General features: G+C 36.9%; 1 protein-coding gene across 2 annotated transcripts in view; it reads right to left on the reverse strand.

Moving 5' to 3' along the window:
- LOC138324275 (glucose dehydrogenase [FAD, quinone]-like) overlaps positions 1–10,359 on the reverse strand; it is a 32,615-nt gene extending 22,256 nt beyond the window's left edge. Inside the window, exon 1 of one of the 2 annotated variants that reach the window (XM_069269364.1) lies at positions 10,096–10,359. In XM_069269364.1, coding sequence (XP_069125465.1) covers positions 10,096–10,115 — 20 coding nt within the window. In that variant the 5' untranslated portion in view covers positions 10,116–10,359. Of the gene's footprint in view, positions 1–6,850; positions 7,098–10,095 lie in introns of those variants that run through there. The other variant, XM_069269372.1, reaches the window with a different exon arrangement.
- Positions 10,360–18,581: the final 8,222 nt, after the last annotated feature.

The following is an 18,581-nucleotide window of genomic DNA, read 5'->3' on the forward strand; positions in this document are numbered from 1 at the left end:
GGACATTAACGATGAGGAGGGGACAATAACGATGAGGAGGGGACATTAACGATTGAGGAGGGGACAATAACGATGAGGAGGGGACAATAACGATGAGGAGGAGGAGACAATAACGATGAGGAGGGGACATTAACGATGAGGAGGGGACAATAAACGATGAGGAGGGGACAATAACGATGAGGGAGGGGACAATAACGATGAGGAGGGGACAATAACGATGACGAGGGGACAATAACGATGACGAGGGGACAATAACGATGAGGAGGGGACAATAACGATGAGGAGGGGACATTAACGATGAGGAGGAGACAATAACGATGAGGAGGGGACAATAACGATGAGGAGGAGACAATAACGATGAGGAGGGGGACATTAACGATGAGGAGGGGACAATAACGATGAGGAGGGGGAGGGACAATAACGATGAGGAGGGGACAATAACGATGAGGAGGAGACAATAACGATGAGGAGGGGACATTAACGATGAGGAGGGGACAATAACGATGACGAGGGGACAATAACGATGAGGAGGGGACAATAACGATGAGGAGGGGACAATAACGATGAGGAGGGGACAATAACGATGACGAGGGGACAATAACGATGACGAGGGGACAATAACGATGACGAGGGGACAATAACGATGAGGAGGGGACAATAACGATGAGGAGGGGACAATAACAATGAGGAGGGGACATTAACGATGAGGAGGAGACAATAACGATGAGGAGGGGACAATAACGATGAGGAGGGGACAATAACGATGAGGAGGGGACAATAACGATGAGGAGGGGGACAATTAACGATGAGGAGGGGACAATAACGATGAGGAGGGGACAATAACGATGAGGAGGGGGACAATTAACGATGAGGAGGAGACAATAACGATGAGGAGGGGACAATAACGATGAGGAGGGGACAATAACGATGAGGAGGGGACAATAACGATGAGGAGGGGACAATAACGATGAGGAGGGGACAATAACGATGAGGAGGAGACAATAACGATGAGGAGGGGACATTAACGATGAGGAGGGGACAATAACGATGAGGAGGGGACAATAACGATGAGGAGGGGACAATAACGATGAGGAGGGGACAATAACGATGAGGAGGAGACAATAACGATGAGGAGGAGACAATAACGATGAGGAGGAGACAATAACGATGAGGAGGGGACAATAACGATGAGGAGGGGACAATAACGATGAGGAGGGGACAATAACGATGAGGAGGGGACATTAACGATGAGGAGGGGACAATAACGATGAGGAGGGGACAATAACGATGAGGAGGGGACAATAACGATGAGGAGGGGACAATAACGATGAGGAGGGGACAATAACGATGAGGAGGGGACAATAACGATGAGGAGGAGACAATAACGATGAGGAGGGGACAATAACGATGAGGAGGGGACATTAACGATGAGGAGGGGACAATAACGATGACGAGGGGACAATAACGATGAGGAGGGGACAATAACGATGAGGAGGGGACAATAACGATGAGGAGGAGACAATAACGATGAGGAGGGGACAATAACGATGAGGAGGGGACAATAACGATGAGGAGGAGACAATAACGATGAGGAGGAGACAATAACGATGAGGAGGAGACAATAACGATGAGGAGGAGACAATAACGATGAGGAGGGGACAATAACGATGAGGAGGGGACAATAACGATGAGGAGGAGACAATAACGATGAGGAGGAGACAATAACGATGAGGAGGGGACAATAACGATGAGGAGGGGACAATAACGATGAGGAGGAGACAATAACGATGAGGAGGGGACAATAACGATGAGGAGGAGACAATAACGATGAGGAGGGGACAATAACGATGAGGAGGGGACAATAACGATGAGGAGGAGACAATAACGATGAGGAGGGGACAATAACGATGAGGAGGAGACAATAACGATGAGGAGGGGACATTAACGATGAGGAGGAGACAATAACGATGAGGAGGAGACAATAACGATGAGGAGGGGACAATAACGATGAGGAGGGGACAATAACGATGAGGAGGGGACAATAACGATGAGGAGGAGACAATAACGATGAGGAGGGGACAATAACGATGAGGAGGGGACAATAACGATGACGAGGGGACAATAACGATGAGGAGGGGACAATAACGATGAGGAGGGGACATTAACGATGAGGAGGGGACATTAACGATGACGAGGGGACAATAACGATGAGGAGGAGACAATAACGAGAGGTAATAAGTACTAGGAGGATGAGTAATAATGAAGGTTAGAAAATGAGTAATGGACAAGAAGGTGCTGCCAATATATGAATAGAAAGAAAACACTATAAGGTGTAAACGACATCTTATACAAATAATGCGTGTTGTTGTATTACTCGTCTGCTGAAAACTGACGTACAGTTATAGAATAGGCAGTGTAATTGTGTTAAGTTGTTACAATTACCGTTCTGACTTCTTTGTTGTAAGACTGACGAGTGAAAAACATATATAGAACAGGGTGGGAGCGTAGGGGAGAAGGGGTTAAACTGGGTAGATAATAGAGAATATATAATCTGAATAAAGTACATTTGCAACACGTTTAAACATGGTGTAAAGCATAGGTTCAGTATAAGGCATTTCTCGTAAAGCCAAACAAGCAGTAAAAAGTTTGGAAACAATACCTTATTGACAATGCAAACATAACAAAGTAAACATCTGTAAAGCAATACTTTCCAACTCGACGTGGTTTGAATTCCAAACAGGAAAGGCACCAAATAGTCATTTATTTTCGTGGGGATGATGTTTTCGTGGTTATGGAGGATTTTGATAAGGTTGGCAAAATTCAATCTGTGAAATTGTATCATATCAACACTGGTAGCAAACACTTGTATGAAACAGAACTAGATTTTTTCTTTTGATTTTGGAAGGTATATAGGATTCAGTGGACCTTGACCAATCAGTCGATTGGAATGGATATAAACCGGTTTACCATTGGTCACAGGGGGGATGGAAGCTAACGAGCAGAAAGCACAACACGAAGAATCTGCTGAAATCCCATTCATAAGCAACAGGCAGCACAATTGTGGAGATATAAATGGGACATCGTTGCTATGGTACTTACTATAATTCGTGTTCACTCTTAACAGGGCGTATAACTGCAATAGTAACCAGTATATTTATATATTAATTGTACCCATATCAACAAAAAATAAAAATGGTAAATGACTTTGGGTCCGGTATACTTCATACAATATGCAATAACTCGCAGTTTACAATGGTAATGATGTCAAATCTCCGAGTCATTAGGTAAAGACAAAGACACACCAATAATTCACTATAAAAAGGCGATATAACAGTAAGTTTGGTAACTTCTTAATTTTAAAGACAACATTCCATAGAAAATTTAACTCCTAGAGTATGAATATAATGACGATATCCTTGATAACTGTATTTGTAAAGAAGACAGAGACATTGTTTCTTTTTCGGTCGTTGTGGTTTTATTTGTGGCGTGTTTTCTTTTTTTCTTTTTTCCTTTCCATTTTTAGAAAAAAAATGCGTCATTGAGATAGAAGACATTGAAATAACTTTAAATGCTCAATTTATTTCAATACAATGTATTTGCAAATGTTTGCTGATTACATTTTTGTTGGGTTTTTAATAAACCGGAGAATTGGAGCTCTATGCTACTTTCGTATGAATTAGAAATTTTAGATTTCATACCATTTCTTCATGATTCTAAAAGCTCATTTGTGTATTTAAGTTACATTGTATACGCTTTCCCCCGGAACATCTCTGTAGCGGCCTGGAATGAATGGTATGATCGTGACACTTGCCAAAAATTCATTAGAAAGAATGGCATAGAAACGAATAACTACACGAATCGGAGTATCGTACATGTTTTACACGTGTAGAATGCATTCATGTGTGTGTAGATATCAGAGTGAATTATATGTTACATATCCAGCCTTCATCATGCCGACGCCTGGTCATTCATTTCCATTTTTTACCAAAGGACAAAGAACACCAACGCAAAAGTACAAGAGGACAAATCAAAGAGTCCCAAAGGCTATAAAGATGCATGTGTGTCGCAATGTAGGATTCATTATTGCCTTCTGCTGAGAGTCGTTAACGTTTTGCTGGCCTTTATGTCCATGTGTCTTCAGGTCCAGGTATGAGGCAAATCCTTCTCTGGCTTTGTTGTTTCTGGTTGACTTATCAATATAGAAGAATTCTCTCGTCGTGTAGAATATCGTGTTGTGTTTATCGTACCACCCTCAGCAACAACATAAATGAGCTTATATCTAATATTGACAAGAAAGCATCACGTGATGATTCAGTGTGAATTCATGTCAAAGAAAAGTAGGACAAGACAGGGAATAATCGGAAAGTAGAGTTTCATGTCCTTTTCCCAATAATATTCTGTGAATTGACAATAGCAATATGCATAATGTCATACGGCTATTGTGACGTCAATTAAAGTTGGTGGAACATATTTTCTGCATTTTTTCATTTTTTGAAGTGAAAGAACGGATCAAATAGATCGTTCACATTGTGAGCGTTAGAAACCATGGTTTGCTTTTTAAAGAACCTGAATTCAAAGCGTTTCTTATAAAAAGCAATTGCTAAACTCAAAATCAAAAAGAGGATATATGTTATGGTAAATATCAGGAAGGAATAGACAGATGAAAAAGTTATTAGCTTTGCCTATTAATGACACACAATAGATGTGTGATTTCACAATTTTGCTTTTTGTCGACTATATATTATAGGGCATAAGGTCTTCTATCACGTTGAAGCGTTACATCGCTGACATAGGATTTATATCCTAGGACATTATATTGATAAGCTTGATGAGACGCAATGATGTAAGACATCATCTTACCTTCACTGTAGAAGTATAGAAATATTTCCCTTATCAATGTATTATCGTTCATTATCTTGTTTCGTGAGAGATGTCGAAGTACCTCTGAGTATAAAGATCGACCTTCAGTCAGATTCGCTACATATCTGTGGTATCTACATAAAAATATATGTCATATTTACATAATTAAAACACTTCTATCAGTTACCGCTATAAAAACAGTCCAAGATATATACAAACATTGTAGTTAATCGGCGAAATTCGAGAGAAAAAATGTTGTTCCTTTTTTTCAGTTTCTATGGCCACTTAATTACTTTTAAATACATTGCTCCATCTCTCTGCTCCTAACGTTTGGGCAGGGCTGATTAACCCGTAAAACAGCTGTCCATGGTTATCAGCCTTCACTTTTACCAGAAGCTAACTCGCTTACTGTCAGAAAACTAAACAGCTAGTTGGCCAATAGTCCCAACCATCGGTCATGTCCATTATATATATTCACCGAGTTATGCCAGCCTATCAAGAATGCTAACAGGTGATAATAGATAGAAGACATTCAGTCTATTTCTGCCACGAAATCAAGTGTTTGGCACCCCTGACAAAGACCAACAAAAGGCTGTTTGGTATACGACATAAATGAAAGTTTATGATGTATGAGTTACGTAGTCTAGTGTTATAGAAAACCTATGAAGGGGTTTTGCGGGGTAAAATCTGTCATGTTATGCGATGCGTTTCAATATACCCACAGACAAGCGATATCTCTCTGATAAAGAGTAGATAATAGACTCCCTAGATTGGGCGTTATCATTACTATTAGGCTCTACTGCTACAGACTCATACTCTATTTATCAGGTTTTATTACCGCATAGCTGGTTATTTTTGTGGATGAAAATTTTCGCGATTTGCATATATAAAATCTCAAATCTCATATTTTATCGGTTTTCAACTTACCCGATTTAGCTTAAAGGGTATATATGAATCATCCTATGTTTAATATCTTTGCGGATCAAATTTTCGCGTTCGCAGCAATATTAATGTTTCCGAAATCGTGAACATATCATCCCCGCGAAAATAACCGGCTACGCCGTATTGTAATGTGTTTAGTATCAAAGTAACAGTTCAACTCATTTAATGGGTAGATTTTAAGTCAAGTCAATTAAAATGTTATTTGAAATCGGTACATGGTTATTTATACAAAACATGAGCCTAAGACGAAATAAAGGGAAACCTGGAGTACCCGGAGAAACAGTCGCCATTTCGCCAATGGCGACTGTTTCACATGGTAATTACACTAAGAACTTATTTAGTATTTAGAAGTATTTAACATTCGGTCACTATGGTATCCAAAGATTTACAAATGATGACGAAGTACTATAGGTAACGAAGTGTTTAGCGAAACATTACAGGTCCCAAACAGGCTCATTGAAATAACACAACTGAAACGGTTACAAATCGCCGTATTATGAACGACCTAGGAAAATGTGCAACAATTGTAGCACAAGGTTATTGTCATATTATATAAAACCGCATTTAACCATTGGTTAATAAACTAGTAATGTCTACCTACGGTTGCATGTTACGGAAGTATGGTGATTCCTATTTATGCTAAATCAATAATTAGCGGCGTAAAGAATTCATGAGAACAATTTGAACCTAACATGGCGTTTTGTCAAAACATAGCAATAATGGAAATATCAGGAATTATATTCCAAATACTAACCGTCATTAAGTGTAATATCTGTCATCAACGGCATCAGACATTGTAAACAGATATAAAACAAAAATTACTATTCATATGCAACGAATAAGATGTACTTGCAAATATAGAAAAAAAAATATAATAATAAAAGTATATGGCCACATAAACCACAAATAACCATCGATCAATAAGAAGCAAATCCCCAACAATACATACGATTCAGATTCAATGAAATGCATTCGTTAGATCACTAATCATATCCAGTATTTATAACTCTACAACCCTACCTCTCATCTCTCTATCTTAAAACCCTACCTCTCATCCATTGGAAATTCTCTTAGATCCAAGAGTGTGTGTATACTAGTCGTTGCGTACCAACATTTAGGTGCTTCACTCAGTTCTTCTCTCACATACTGGTGTACGTTAAAGAAAACTGATGTTAGATATGTAAAACCAGATCATTTCATCAGCACATCAATGGAAATAGTAGAACAAGAAAACGCCAAGTTCCAAATGTACCAGGTTTTATGATGAACTACATTATGGCTCAGTGAAACAGCACCAGCACCAAACGATAACTATCTACATAATGTATATATAGTACATCAACATTAGGTTTAAGGAGAAAACATCTAAATCTGTCTGCAAGTGTACGCTATACTGTTTTGTGTACGTCACTATCCCATGTGAATTCCATTACAATGTTAATATCAGATATAGGTTACATCATCATGTGATAGCAGCGGGGCTTCTAGGTAAAAGGAAAACATATTCCGCGAAAGTTTTCACGGCGAATTAATATAGTTGAAAACAGTATTATGCTGGGAAGGAAAATGGGATTGTTGTGCCATTAGAATCTTCATTCTACGTTTAATTTTACTAATAGTGTAAATGGCGTTGGTATGCGATGCATTACACCTTTTCCTTGGTTTCAACTATCTAAGCTAAGGCAATAAAGATGTAGCTACGTGGCCCCTTAGGGTCTAGTAACCCCTTTTCCGTGGTTCCAACTATTTATGCTAAGAAGATAAGGATATAGCAACGTGACCCCTTAGCGTCGGGTGTTGTAACCATTCACATTAAGTTCAGTTTGAGGCATACTCTCTAACTTAAAACACAGTTCCCGCTGTCGGAAATTTCAATATCAAACTGGTAAGGTGACTTATTATGTCATTTACGGGGTTAAAGGTACATTCTATGAAAAATACCAAATACATGTAGATTTACGTTAAGTATGTTTCAAGTTGCAGTATATTAAGAACACAATATCACGCTTATTCGCCCATATTGCATTATCATCAGAGGCGTAAAACTCCAGGAGTTTTATCTTTTTTCTAAACATCCTTCTTCGTCTTGATAATTCCCTGACACAGTCAAAAACTAGACTCCGTTGCTTACGTTCAGTTAAGGCCCGAAATCAATCTAAACTAGATTTTTTAAGGCCCGAAATCAATCTAAAACGTCTTGGTCTCTTATTCTTGGTCTCTCTTCTCTTGTGACATAATGTCATTTATTAATTTAAAGATTAAACTTTTAGGCATGGAGCTTAATACTACATGTATGAAGGTAGTCCTTTTAAGTTGGTGTTACACTGTAAAAGCATCATCGCTTTGTCGCTTATATCATAAAACTGCAGCATTTCAATCAGGAACCATGGGTTTATGCAACATTTTTCAGCGATACTCATTTGCAATTTTGGTACATTTTTTCAATATCAGAATTCTTTTTAGTGTCCGCCATTGCATCTTGGATTGGTGATCCTTATTGGTCGGTGCTTTAATCATTTATATTTTCCTGATAGGTCTAACGTTGATGTGGGTTATTTTGTACCCATAGGTCCCTACCCTTGCGTATTGCTTTCATCATTAAACAACCAGTGTACCGGAATTTCCGTACCTCTTCGGATTCATCCAATTTCATTGTGTATGGGTTTTCTTCTCTTTGCTATTATTTACATGTTATGGATTTTTCATTTCTTGTTTCTTTCTTACTTCAGGTAAAAATAAGTTATTCAATAATTATTCAGTTGTTTGTCTATGTCTCTTTCTTACTTTAAGTTAAAAAAATATTACTGTTACAAATCATTTGTTTACGTCAGTATTCTTTGCATCTATATTTATATCGTGGTATCTCAAACGAGATCTAAAATGAACGGCATGCCAATGAAAGTTTGCCAGATTGTATGGTGAAAAGCACAGGGAAATGGAAATATGGGTACTTCGTTTGAATCATAATCAAATGGTAGCCCCTTGAAAGGAATGATTGAACGAAAAGTGTGTTTTACTTCCACTAACAGTATCTTCAGTATTGAGAAGGGAAAACATTTGGTAGTTAGGGCGAAGATCCATCTAGGAAGCAGCCATGTACGATTCTTATCACTGCAGCTTTAGATACACATCTAAAATTAAATCAGAGTAAGAATAACAGACAGTAATATATCCGGATTTTTAGAAGAACAGACTTTAGCGGGATTTTCAGATATAACGGAAGTAAATTTGGAATTTATAATACTTCACACATCTCTGAATACTCGAGCATCAATTGTAGATACACAATTAAAAAATAACCACATAGTTGGAATAACAGTAGATTTTCAGAAGAAACGAGCAGACTGCAATAAAGCCGATTTCTCGAGAATAACGGATCCGAAGTTGTTTTGCAATTAGAGTGATATTTCACACATCTTTGAACGCTCGAGCACCTGTGACCGTGGTAACAGTTAGTTGGCATCCCTTAATATGTGTATGAGATAGTCGTAATTAAGTGTAGTGCTATATAATTAGACTGCATACTGTTCTAGCTATGCCACGGTATACTATATCTACATACACTAGCTGGAAAATCTTATCGTAACATTTAATTCACTGGCCCATTTGTTTTATTGGTACAAGACTGATAACAATAAAAATGGCGGAATCTACAAACACTTTTTCAGAACTATACAGTTTTAGTTACTATATATAATATGCTACATAAATTTAGGGTTTTTTCCAATCCAACGAATTTTATGGAAATTAGTTTTGAAATATACCTTTCGTTGAATTAACTTAAAGTTAGAATTGTACTATGATTTCTTCTCTGTTAAAGGTAAATATTCCAAACTTGCATCCCTAGTGGGAATTATTTTATACCATTATCTTACGTGTAAAATGTCGTCTTCACTGTGAGTGAAGTTCTTGCTTTTGTCTGTTCAACAATGCATCTTTGTTTATTGTGATGATTAGCAAACACAGTTTCCCTAGAATTAGTTAAGTCAGAAAATATATCTGTCTGAGAAAACTAACAAATCCCCAAAAAAGGTACAGGGATATATCAATGTAAGTGTATTGTTTACGAATTGCAATCTCGTCACTTTAGATAAAGTTCCATAAAGTCACCATGGTATCCGCAATATTAACAAAGTATATTATGATTTATTAATGCAGTTATCAAAACAAACATTATATGCTTCGTGGGATTCTGCATCTACGGGGGATAATATTAGCATTCAAGTCATAACAATACCCATTGTTAACTCACAGAACTGCAACATTCCTTACTGTTAATTAAACCAATTTTACCTGAAATCATCAGCCGTCATTTTCGTGTCACATCCTTTTTAACGAATCATCAGAAAGGTTGGCGCCCAGTGAGGCGTCCTTCACACAGGTGACCTTTGTGCGCCTCCTTATAGTCCAAGGATCATTAGGCACCTCCACAAGTACTGTGTTCCCGGCGCTTATACTTCCTAGAGCCTCCACACGTGCATTACACGGGAGTTGTATGCTGTTCTTCACAGCGTTATATTTAGTAGCAAGGTTTACTGGTAGTGTGTAGTGTTAAATTTACCTCCTCCTTCTCCCCCTCCTCGCCTGTAAAACAAATGCGTACATACTTACTATAGCAACGGCAAACAGCTACTCACAAAACACACACAACTTACGGGACTCCATTTTAATATCTAACCATAAAGATAACGCCGGGATGCTCCAGCGGTAAAAAAGATGTTTGGAAAATATTCGGCTATTTTTGTCTGTGATTGTATAGTGCATATGACGCGATGTGTGTTGGAAAGCGTTTCGATGTATATTAAGCCGAAAAAAATTATTCAGAAGATAACATCTATAAAGTGTACCGACATTATCAAAATTATCCGACAGGGGTTTGTGTCTGCTATTATTTCCCAAAGAATCTGACAGATTTCCTCCATTTTACCAGCTGTAGTGTGTAATATCGCTTAATGCGGTCTTCTCGTTCTTGAAACATTCCAAATTATTCGTTAATCAATTTGCCGCAAAATTACACAATCAGGAGATCAGGTTGCTGCAGCTGTTGCAAGAAAGGACATCTGGTAAATGTGGAATATGTCTTCTTTTTTATTTAATATCTCTGAAAATAGAAAATCCCTATTTCTTTATATAGCGATATATATATATATAAACATCTCTTCTATAAATGTGAGAACACCAAAAATACATATTGAGTCTTTTTTTCAAATTGAAGATCATTTCAATGACTTTGTAAGCGATATAAGACACATGTTGAAGACAAAATTGTAACTTTCCATTTTTTTCCCTGTGTGTCAAATGAATATATATAAGTCAAAGTTCATTATACATATGATGTCAATTGGGTGTTCAATGGGATTCATTGTTTGCTTTATTTATTTAAATAACCATACAAAAAACATATTTCGTAAGCGACAACAAGTATTATTTCTTCCTCAAGATACACAAGAACAAAAATTTATATAAAGTTCACGCGAATCGTTGATTAGATACTATACATCATTTCTTTAATGGAACTTTAAAAGCAGTTTTTGTTTCTCAATTGGATCATTTTATAAACGCGGTTGAATGTAAGAGTAAACTAATCAGCTCAGAAGATTACTATTTATATTGACTCCAGTTATTATTCTCATGAAGTATCAGTGAACGTTCTTGCTGGGAAAGCTATTGGTAGTAACATTGACCAGGAAGTCATCAGTGGTTTTGTAAGTTAATTTTTATGCAACAAGAAATACTAGTATATGAACTAAATGTACTGTGTATTAATTATAGATCCAACATACGCATGTTGTCAGTAACATGTGTTTATATTTTATGTATATACAACATGTAAACAGCTCCCAAAATCGTCTGCGTATTTATAAATCAACACGCGTAGCGCACAGCGAGGTTTCACATAACAAATATGAAATTATTATACATTTATAAAGGTAAGAAGGGGTTTTTTGGGGTTTTTTTCACCTAATAATTTTTCTTTGATACATGGCATGTCTTCACGTTTAGTATGCCTTCATATGATTGTGGCTGTTAATTTATATTTACGAAATTAAGCATTTAAAAAAAAAAAAAAAAAAAAAATATTGAGGCTCATTATGGATGATTCCTTATGCCCCAATACGGATTTTGTGCTCAATACATCAATTGTGCAAATTTCCATCGTCAAACCTACCTTCAAAAACATTCTGGCAGTGCTAGGATGTACAAATAGGACAAATTTGTCTGTTCTTGTCACAACCTTCCTGAAATTATAAACTTTTGTTTATAACTCATCATAGTTAAGTTAGTAATAGGAACCGTAAACCAGCTGGTTTTCGCGGGCAAATACATTTCGCGTTCTCTGCGTTCTATAAGATTTTTTTCAAGTGCAGGTAAAGTAGAACACCAAAAACATCTGATCGCGAAATTATTTAAATCTGCGTGAAAAGAATTCTTAACTGCATGAAAACGCGACATTAAATCACCGCGGAAAGAATTGGTTTACGGTTACAATAGTTTACTACATCAACCAGTGCCAATATTCGATGGTTCATGTACAAGACCTCTTCACACCAACCATCGGCCATTAGTGAACAATTGACATTGGGTACTGTAGCCAGTACTAATGACACCTTCTCGCTAAGTAGGTTATGGTATGTAGTCAATCTAATCAGTAAAAGTACAACTATCACTCTAACAGGTCAATGGGTGCTACCAGTACTAGTCTAAACAGACCAACTACATTATTAGTTACAAATCAACGTGTACCATGATAGAACCTGATATTGACGATATGGTATTTACTTTCTTGAAATAGTATAGACCCGCCCTGTCTGCCGAAGAAGGGTCTGAGCCAATAATTTATCCAACCTTAATACAAGAAAATCTACTGCATGACATTTTATTTTATTATCTATTTGATATAACATATGATTAATTTAATTCTGTTTGCATTGATTCATCTTTTAGATAAAAGTACAAGGCAGTGAGTAACCCCAAGTCGTTTGAAAAATTAAAACATTTTACCCTTCTTATATAAAAAAAAATCGGAAAGAAAAATCAGCGAAAACATTGGTAGTACGATATGTAAAGTTACCAGTTCAATGTCTAATTCAAACATGAAATTAAAAATAATTTATATAGGCATGACGTTCGTTATCTTTAAAATTGCTTTCAATGATATTTTAAAATCTTCAGAATAATTTTCGATTTTGTTAAATCAATGATGAATTGTCATTTGCCTCAACAATAACGAATAACGACCACTATGTGTACTTTACGCAATTATTTTATGTCTTTACTGTACGGACAAGCGATGACATAGCACATACAACTGTACATGTCATTGACCAAAACACTATGTCTTGGGACAAGTCATACCAATCACGTCACAGAATTATTGAAAGCCTCCTTTCTTTACAGACAAAAACATATTCATTAGCTGTCATGAATGCTGCGATTCGTCTGGAAAGTATGGCGAAGGTATTCCTCAATCAACAACAGAGCTGATACCTCTTAAAGAAATCATGCCAAACGTCACTCTAGTATCTCCTGTCATGATAAGCGACTATCTCATTCAACAGCGGATAGAGCGAGACAGACATAAAACCTTTTTGTGACCAAAAGACTTCATACTACCAAAAAGATGTCAGGGGTGGAAAAGTAAAGGGACGAGTAAACGCACACACGCTTATACGTATACATCATTATACAAGTGTGCAATCACATCCAACTGGATCCGGGGAGACAAAGAGAAAAGAAGAAAGAAGAAGTACAGAGAAGACAGACGCCACCTGGCTATCATGAAAAACCCACTGCTAAAATAAAAACCAACTGCCTCACCAAATCCTCAGCAACACAGCTCCTGCATCTTGGTAAGAAAGAGAACTTATTCTTCCCAATATCCCAAAAGTACTTTTCCCCCCTTATTTTGCTATCTTGCAAGTTAGTGCTGTCTAGTCGGTAAGCATGAACCTTGTCTTGTGTATGAAGCCGTGTGTTAACACTAGAAAGAGGAAAAAAGACCATACAATGTAATTGATAAATCAAGAATAAACAGAATAAACCACAGTCTTTCAAAACACGGGATTTCCACCTATGTAATGACATAAGTAATGTTAGCGAAAAGGCGATTGCTTGAACGAACGGGCGATGTCACTCAATATTAATCAGAGAGCGTTTCTTACGAAAGCAGTCTGGTTCAACCGAAAAACAGATTTAGGGGAATCCCCCTTTGGGCAGAAGATTTCATAGAGAGGTGAATATATAGGAGCCTGCTGATTGGATATATTCAGGGTAACACCAGTTAATGGTTTATGTGTGGGTCGGACAATACATGTAGATGTAAAATTTGTAAAGAATTTTGATAACTTCATTTAACCTGAATAGTAGCAAACGTTAACACGGTCCTCTATGGGAATTTATTTGGTTCTGTGATCTCAAAACGGCCGGGTAGTTTTCTCAAAATAGCACCGGTTGTGTTTGAACATCCGGTGTCACAGGTGACGGCTCTGCCACACACATAAAAGGTTTTTAAACCTTTCAGTTATTGCGTTTGTGCATTACTTTTATTGTTTGTTTGTTCAAATGTACGTCCTATTAACAGCTAGGGTCACGTAAGGACGGCCTCCCATGTATGCGGTGTAGTTACACATGTACGTGTATTTACGCAAACACGTGTACATTGTTCATGTATACGTGTAATTGTAGTGTGATAGAACGGGTTTCTATCATTGTTGCATTTATTTCTACAGTATGTATATTTGTTATTGCACTCTACTAAGTTTTCACTTCAGTGATCTGTTTATGTATCTTTGACCCAAATTCAGGGGAACACCGTGAGAACAGGTCTTATCTAGGGTGTGTTTGCTGTTTAGCAGTCACATTCATCAACCTAGTTGTCCTCATGATCACCCCGATGATGACCGCTGGCCGGAGTACACGTGTGGTACACGTGGGAGGTGTTTATCAGTCAGTTGAGTCTTGTCTGTATTTAAGCGGAAGTTATATTTAGTGTGTAGGTGGGTTGTTGTAGCAACGGTTTCACCTAAATATGGTGCTCTGTCCGGACATTGACCAATCAGTGGTCACTTTGGGCTACTGGGTTGATGAGTTGTTATAAAAGGGGCTGCTTCTAAGGAAGCTTTGGTCTTGACTTAGGGAATAGGTAGGGAGCAGAGCCACGTCGTGCACTGTCAACAGTGCAACACTTGCGGGGTTTCTGAGCTAGACTACAACGTGGGTCTTTACTTAGAGCGTATCGTCACTTATATCTCTTATTGTTATCCGTCTTAACGGGCACTATTGTGAATCTTCTATGTAATACTTAATCTACTTGTCTTTTATATAATAAATAGTTATTTGTACCTGTATTTACCTAGTTGAGTTATTGGATTTGTGTCAGTGCTTCCGCTACATCCTAGAGATCGAACCTGTTGAGATACAGGCCTGTAACCTGTGGAGGAAACGGGATCCGGAGAGGATTTGTGACGACTGTGTACTCTGTTGTATACTAAAAATACTATACGATCACGATTTGGGACTTATACATATAACGGGAGCTACAGTCGGATCGCCCCTCCTGGTCTCTTGTGGAAAACCCTCCCTATTACAGTAGCACTTAAAACATCCCGAAAAGTATTCAAAACTAAATGAAAAAATACCTTCGAAACGGCCCGTGTGTATACAAGATTGAGCCCGGGACAGAATTTCAACCCGGCCGCTGATTGGCTGGCTAATTCTGAATTTCAAAAGTTAAAAATGTTTTCTGACAGGTAATTATTCCTTGATAACCATGATATGAATTTGGAAATTCAGATTGAGATTTAGGTTCAAAATATCAATTTTGATAATGAATAGGTAAAAACATTAGAATTTCAGTTTTTTTTAAAAGTGCAAAAATTCTCCTTTTCTTATGAAGATCTTGGACCAATGCGGAATAACACGTACGATTAGAGTTTAAGTATTAGATACCGATTATCTCCCTTTGGCCACATGCCACATCATGTAATCACAACTCAAAATCGCTGAAAGTTCTATACCTCCGCCATTTTGAATCATATGACATTGAAATTGGTCATTTTATGTGTCTGAAAGCATGATCTTTCACATCCAATTCAAAACATTTCACCTTTGAATTTTCATGAATTACGCTAAAATTTACGTTAAAAAATGAACGAAACGCCATATTCGGAGGTATATATTTCCGCCATTTTCAAATTCATGTCTTTGAAATTAAAAACCTGTACAGACAATAGGCTAAAGCTAACATTTACAAAAATTCAACACTCTACATGAGATGATAAAGGCCCTACGAGCTCACAAATAACGGGAAAAAAATAAGAAAATGAAACAAATTGCCATATTTGGAGAGCTATATTTCCGCCATTTTTCTATATAACCCCTTAAAAATCAATAACTTTTGAAGACAAAAGTTCATACTACATAGATATGAAAAATCAACACTGTACATACAGGTTTAAAGGCGCTGAAACGTCTCGTGCAAGGACAAATATAAACTAAAATTTCGATTTTCGATGTCCTATATCTCCGCCATTTTGAATCTTATGACCTTGAACTTGGTCATTTTATGTGTCTAAAAGCATGATCTTTCACATCCAATTCAAAACATTTCACCTTTGAATTTTCATGAATTACGCTAAAATTTACGTTAAAAAATGAACGAAACGCCATATTCGGAGGTCTATATTTCCGCCATTTTCAAATTCATGTCTTTGAAATTAAAAACCTGTACAGACAATAGGCTAAAGCTAACATTTACAAAAATTCAACACTCTACATGAGATGATAAAGGCCCTACGAGCTCACAAATAACGGAAAAAAATAAGAAAATGAAACAAATTGCCATATTTGGAGAGCTATATTTCCGCCATTTTTCTATATAACCCCTTAAAAATCAATAACTTTTGAAGACAAAAGTTCATACTACATAGATATGAAAAATCAACACTGTACATACAGGTTTAAAGGCGCTGAAACGTCTCGTGCAAGGACAAATATAAACTAAAATTTCGATTTTCGATGTCCTATATCTCCGCCATTTTGAATCTTATGACCTTGAACTTGGTCATTTTATGTGTCTAAAAGCATGATCTTTCACATCCAATTCAAAACATTTCACCTTTGAATTTTCATAACTTACGCTAAAATTTACGTTAAAAAATGAACGAAACGCCATATTCGGAGGTCTGTATTTCCGCCATTTTCAAATTCATGTCTTTGAAATTAAAAACCTGTACAGACAATAGGCTAAAGCTAACATTTACAAAAAATCAACACCCTATATGAGACGATAAAGGCCCTACGAGCTCACAAATAACGGACAAAAATAAGAAAATGAAACAAATTGCCATATTTGGAGAGCTATATATTCGCCATTTTTCTATATAACCCCTTAAAAATCAATAACTTTTGAAGACAAAAGTTCATACAACACAGGTATGAAAAATCAACACTGTACATACAGGTATTAAGGCGCTGAAACGTCTCGTGCAAGGACAAATAAAAACTAAAATTTCGATTTTCGATGTCCTATATCTCCGCCATTTTGAATCATATGACCTTGAACTTGGTCATTTTTTATGTGTGTGAAAGCATGATCTTTCACATCCGATTCAAAACATTTCACCTTTGAATTTTCATGAATTACCCTAAAATTTACGTTAAAAAATGAACGAAACGCCATATTCGGAGGTCTATATTTCCGCCATTTTCAAATTCATGTCTTTGAAATTAAAAACCTGTACAGACAATAGGCTAAAGCTTACATTTACAAAAAATCAACACTCTAAATGAGATGATAAAGGCCCTACGAGCTCACAAATAACGGACAAAAATAAGAAAAAGAAACAAATTGCCATATTTGGAGAGCTATATTTCCGCCATTTTTCTATATAACCCCTTAAAAATAAATAACTTGTGAAGACAAAAGTTAATACAACATAGGTATGAAAAATCAACACTGTACATACAGGTATTAAGGCGCTGAAACGTCTCGGGCAGGGGCAAATATAAACTAAAATTTCGATTTTTGATGTCCTATATCTCCGCCATTTTGGATCATATGACCTTGAATTTGGTCATTTTATGTGCCTGAGAACATGCTCTTTCATATGCGCCCTTCGAAACATTTCTATGGTAAAGTTCATTTTTGACCTTTGTTTGACCTCATTTGACCCCCTAGTGAACTCGTGACCTTGACATAATTTCTGATAACATGTAATGAGAAAAAAACGTGAATTATCGTGATCTACATGGAGAATGAAACGTACATGTTGTGTAGCGTACGGTTATGAAATTATGAGCGTTTAAAGTTCGTTCGAAAAAAGCAGTGTTTTACGTCTGTGACCTTGACCTTGAACGTTATCCTCCAAAATCGAGAGTACATTTTAAGAACTCATGTACGTACATAACGTCTCCAAATTTCAGCGCTCTACACCTCTTATTTATTACGAAGATGTCGTTTAAAGATTTAAAGCTTTTTGAACCCTGTGACCTTGAATGAATGTCAAGGTCAATAAAAAGGAATAAGTTCTGTAGACATTCGTCCATGCTATATCTATACAAAAATTCAAGCATGTATGTTAAGTATTAAAGGCGCTGAAACCTTTAAAATTTTTGGCGGGAAAACGCCAAAATAGCCTTTTTTCAAAGGCCTATATCTCCGCCATTTTGGATCTCATGACCTTAAAACTTGTCATTATATATTTCTGAGGGCATGACCTTTCATATTCAACTTTCAAATTTTTTTCTGTGGTAAATTTCGTTTTTGACCTTTGTTTGAC

This window comes from Argopecten irradians, chromosome 1 (genome assembly GCF_041381155.1).
Source record: "Argopecten irradians isolate NY chromosome 1, Ai_NY, whole genome shotgun sequence".
Classification (NCBI taxonomy): domain Eukaryota; kingdom Metazoa; phylum Mollusca; class Bivalvia; order Pectinida; family Pectinidae; genus Argopecten; species Argopecten irradians.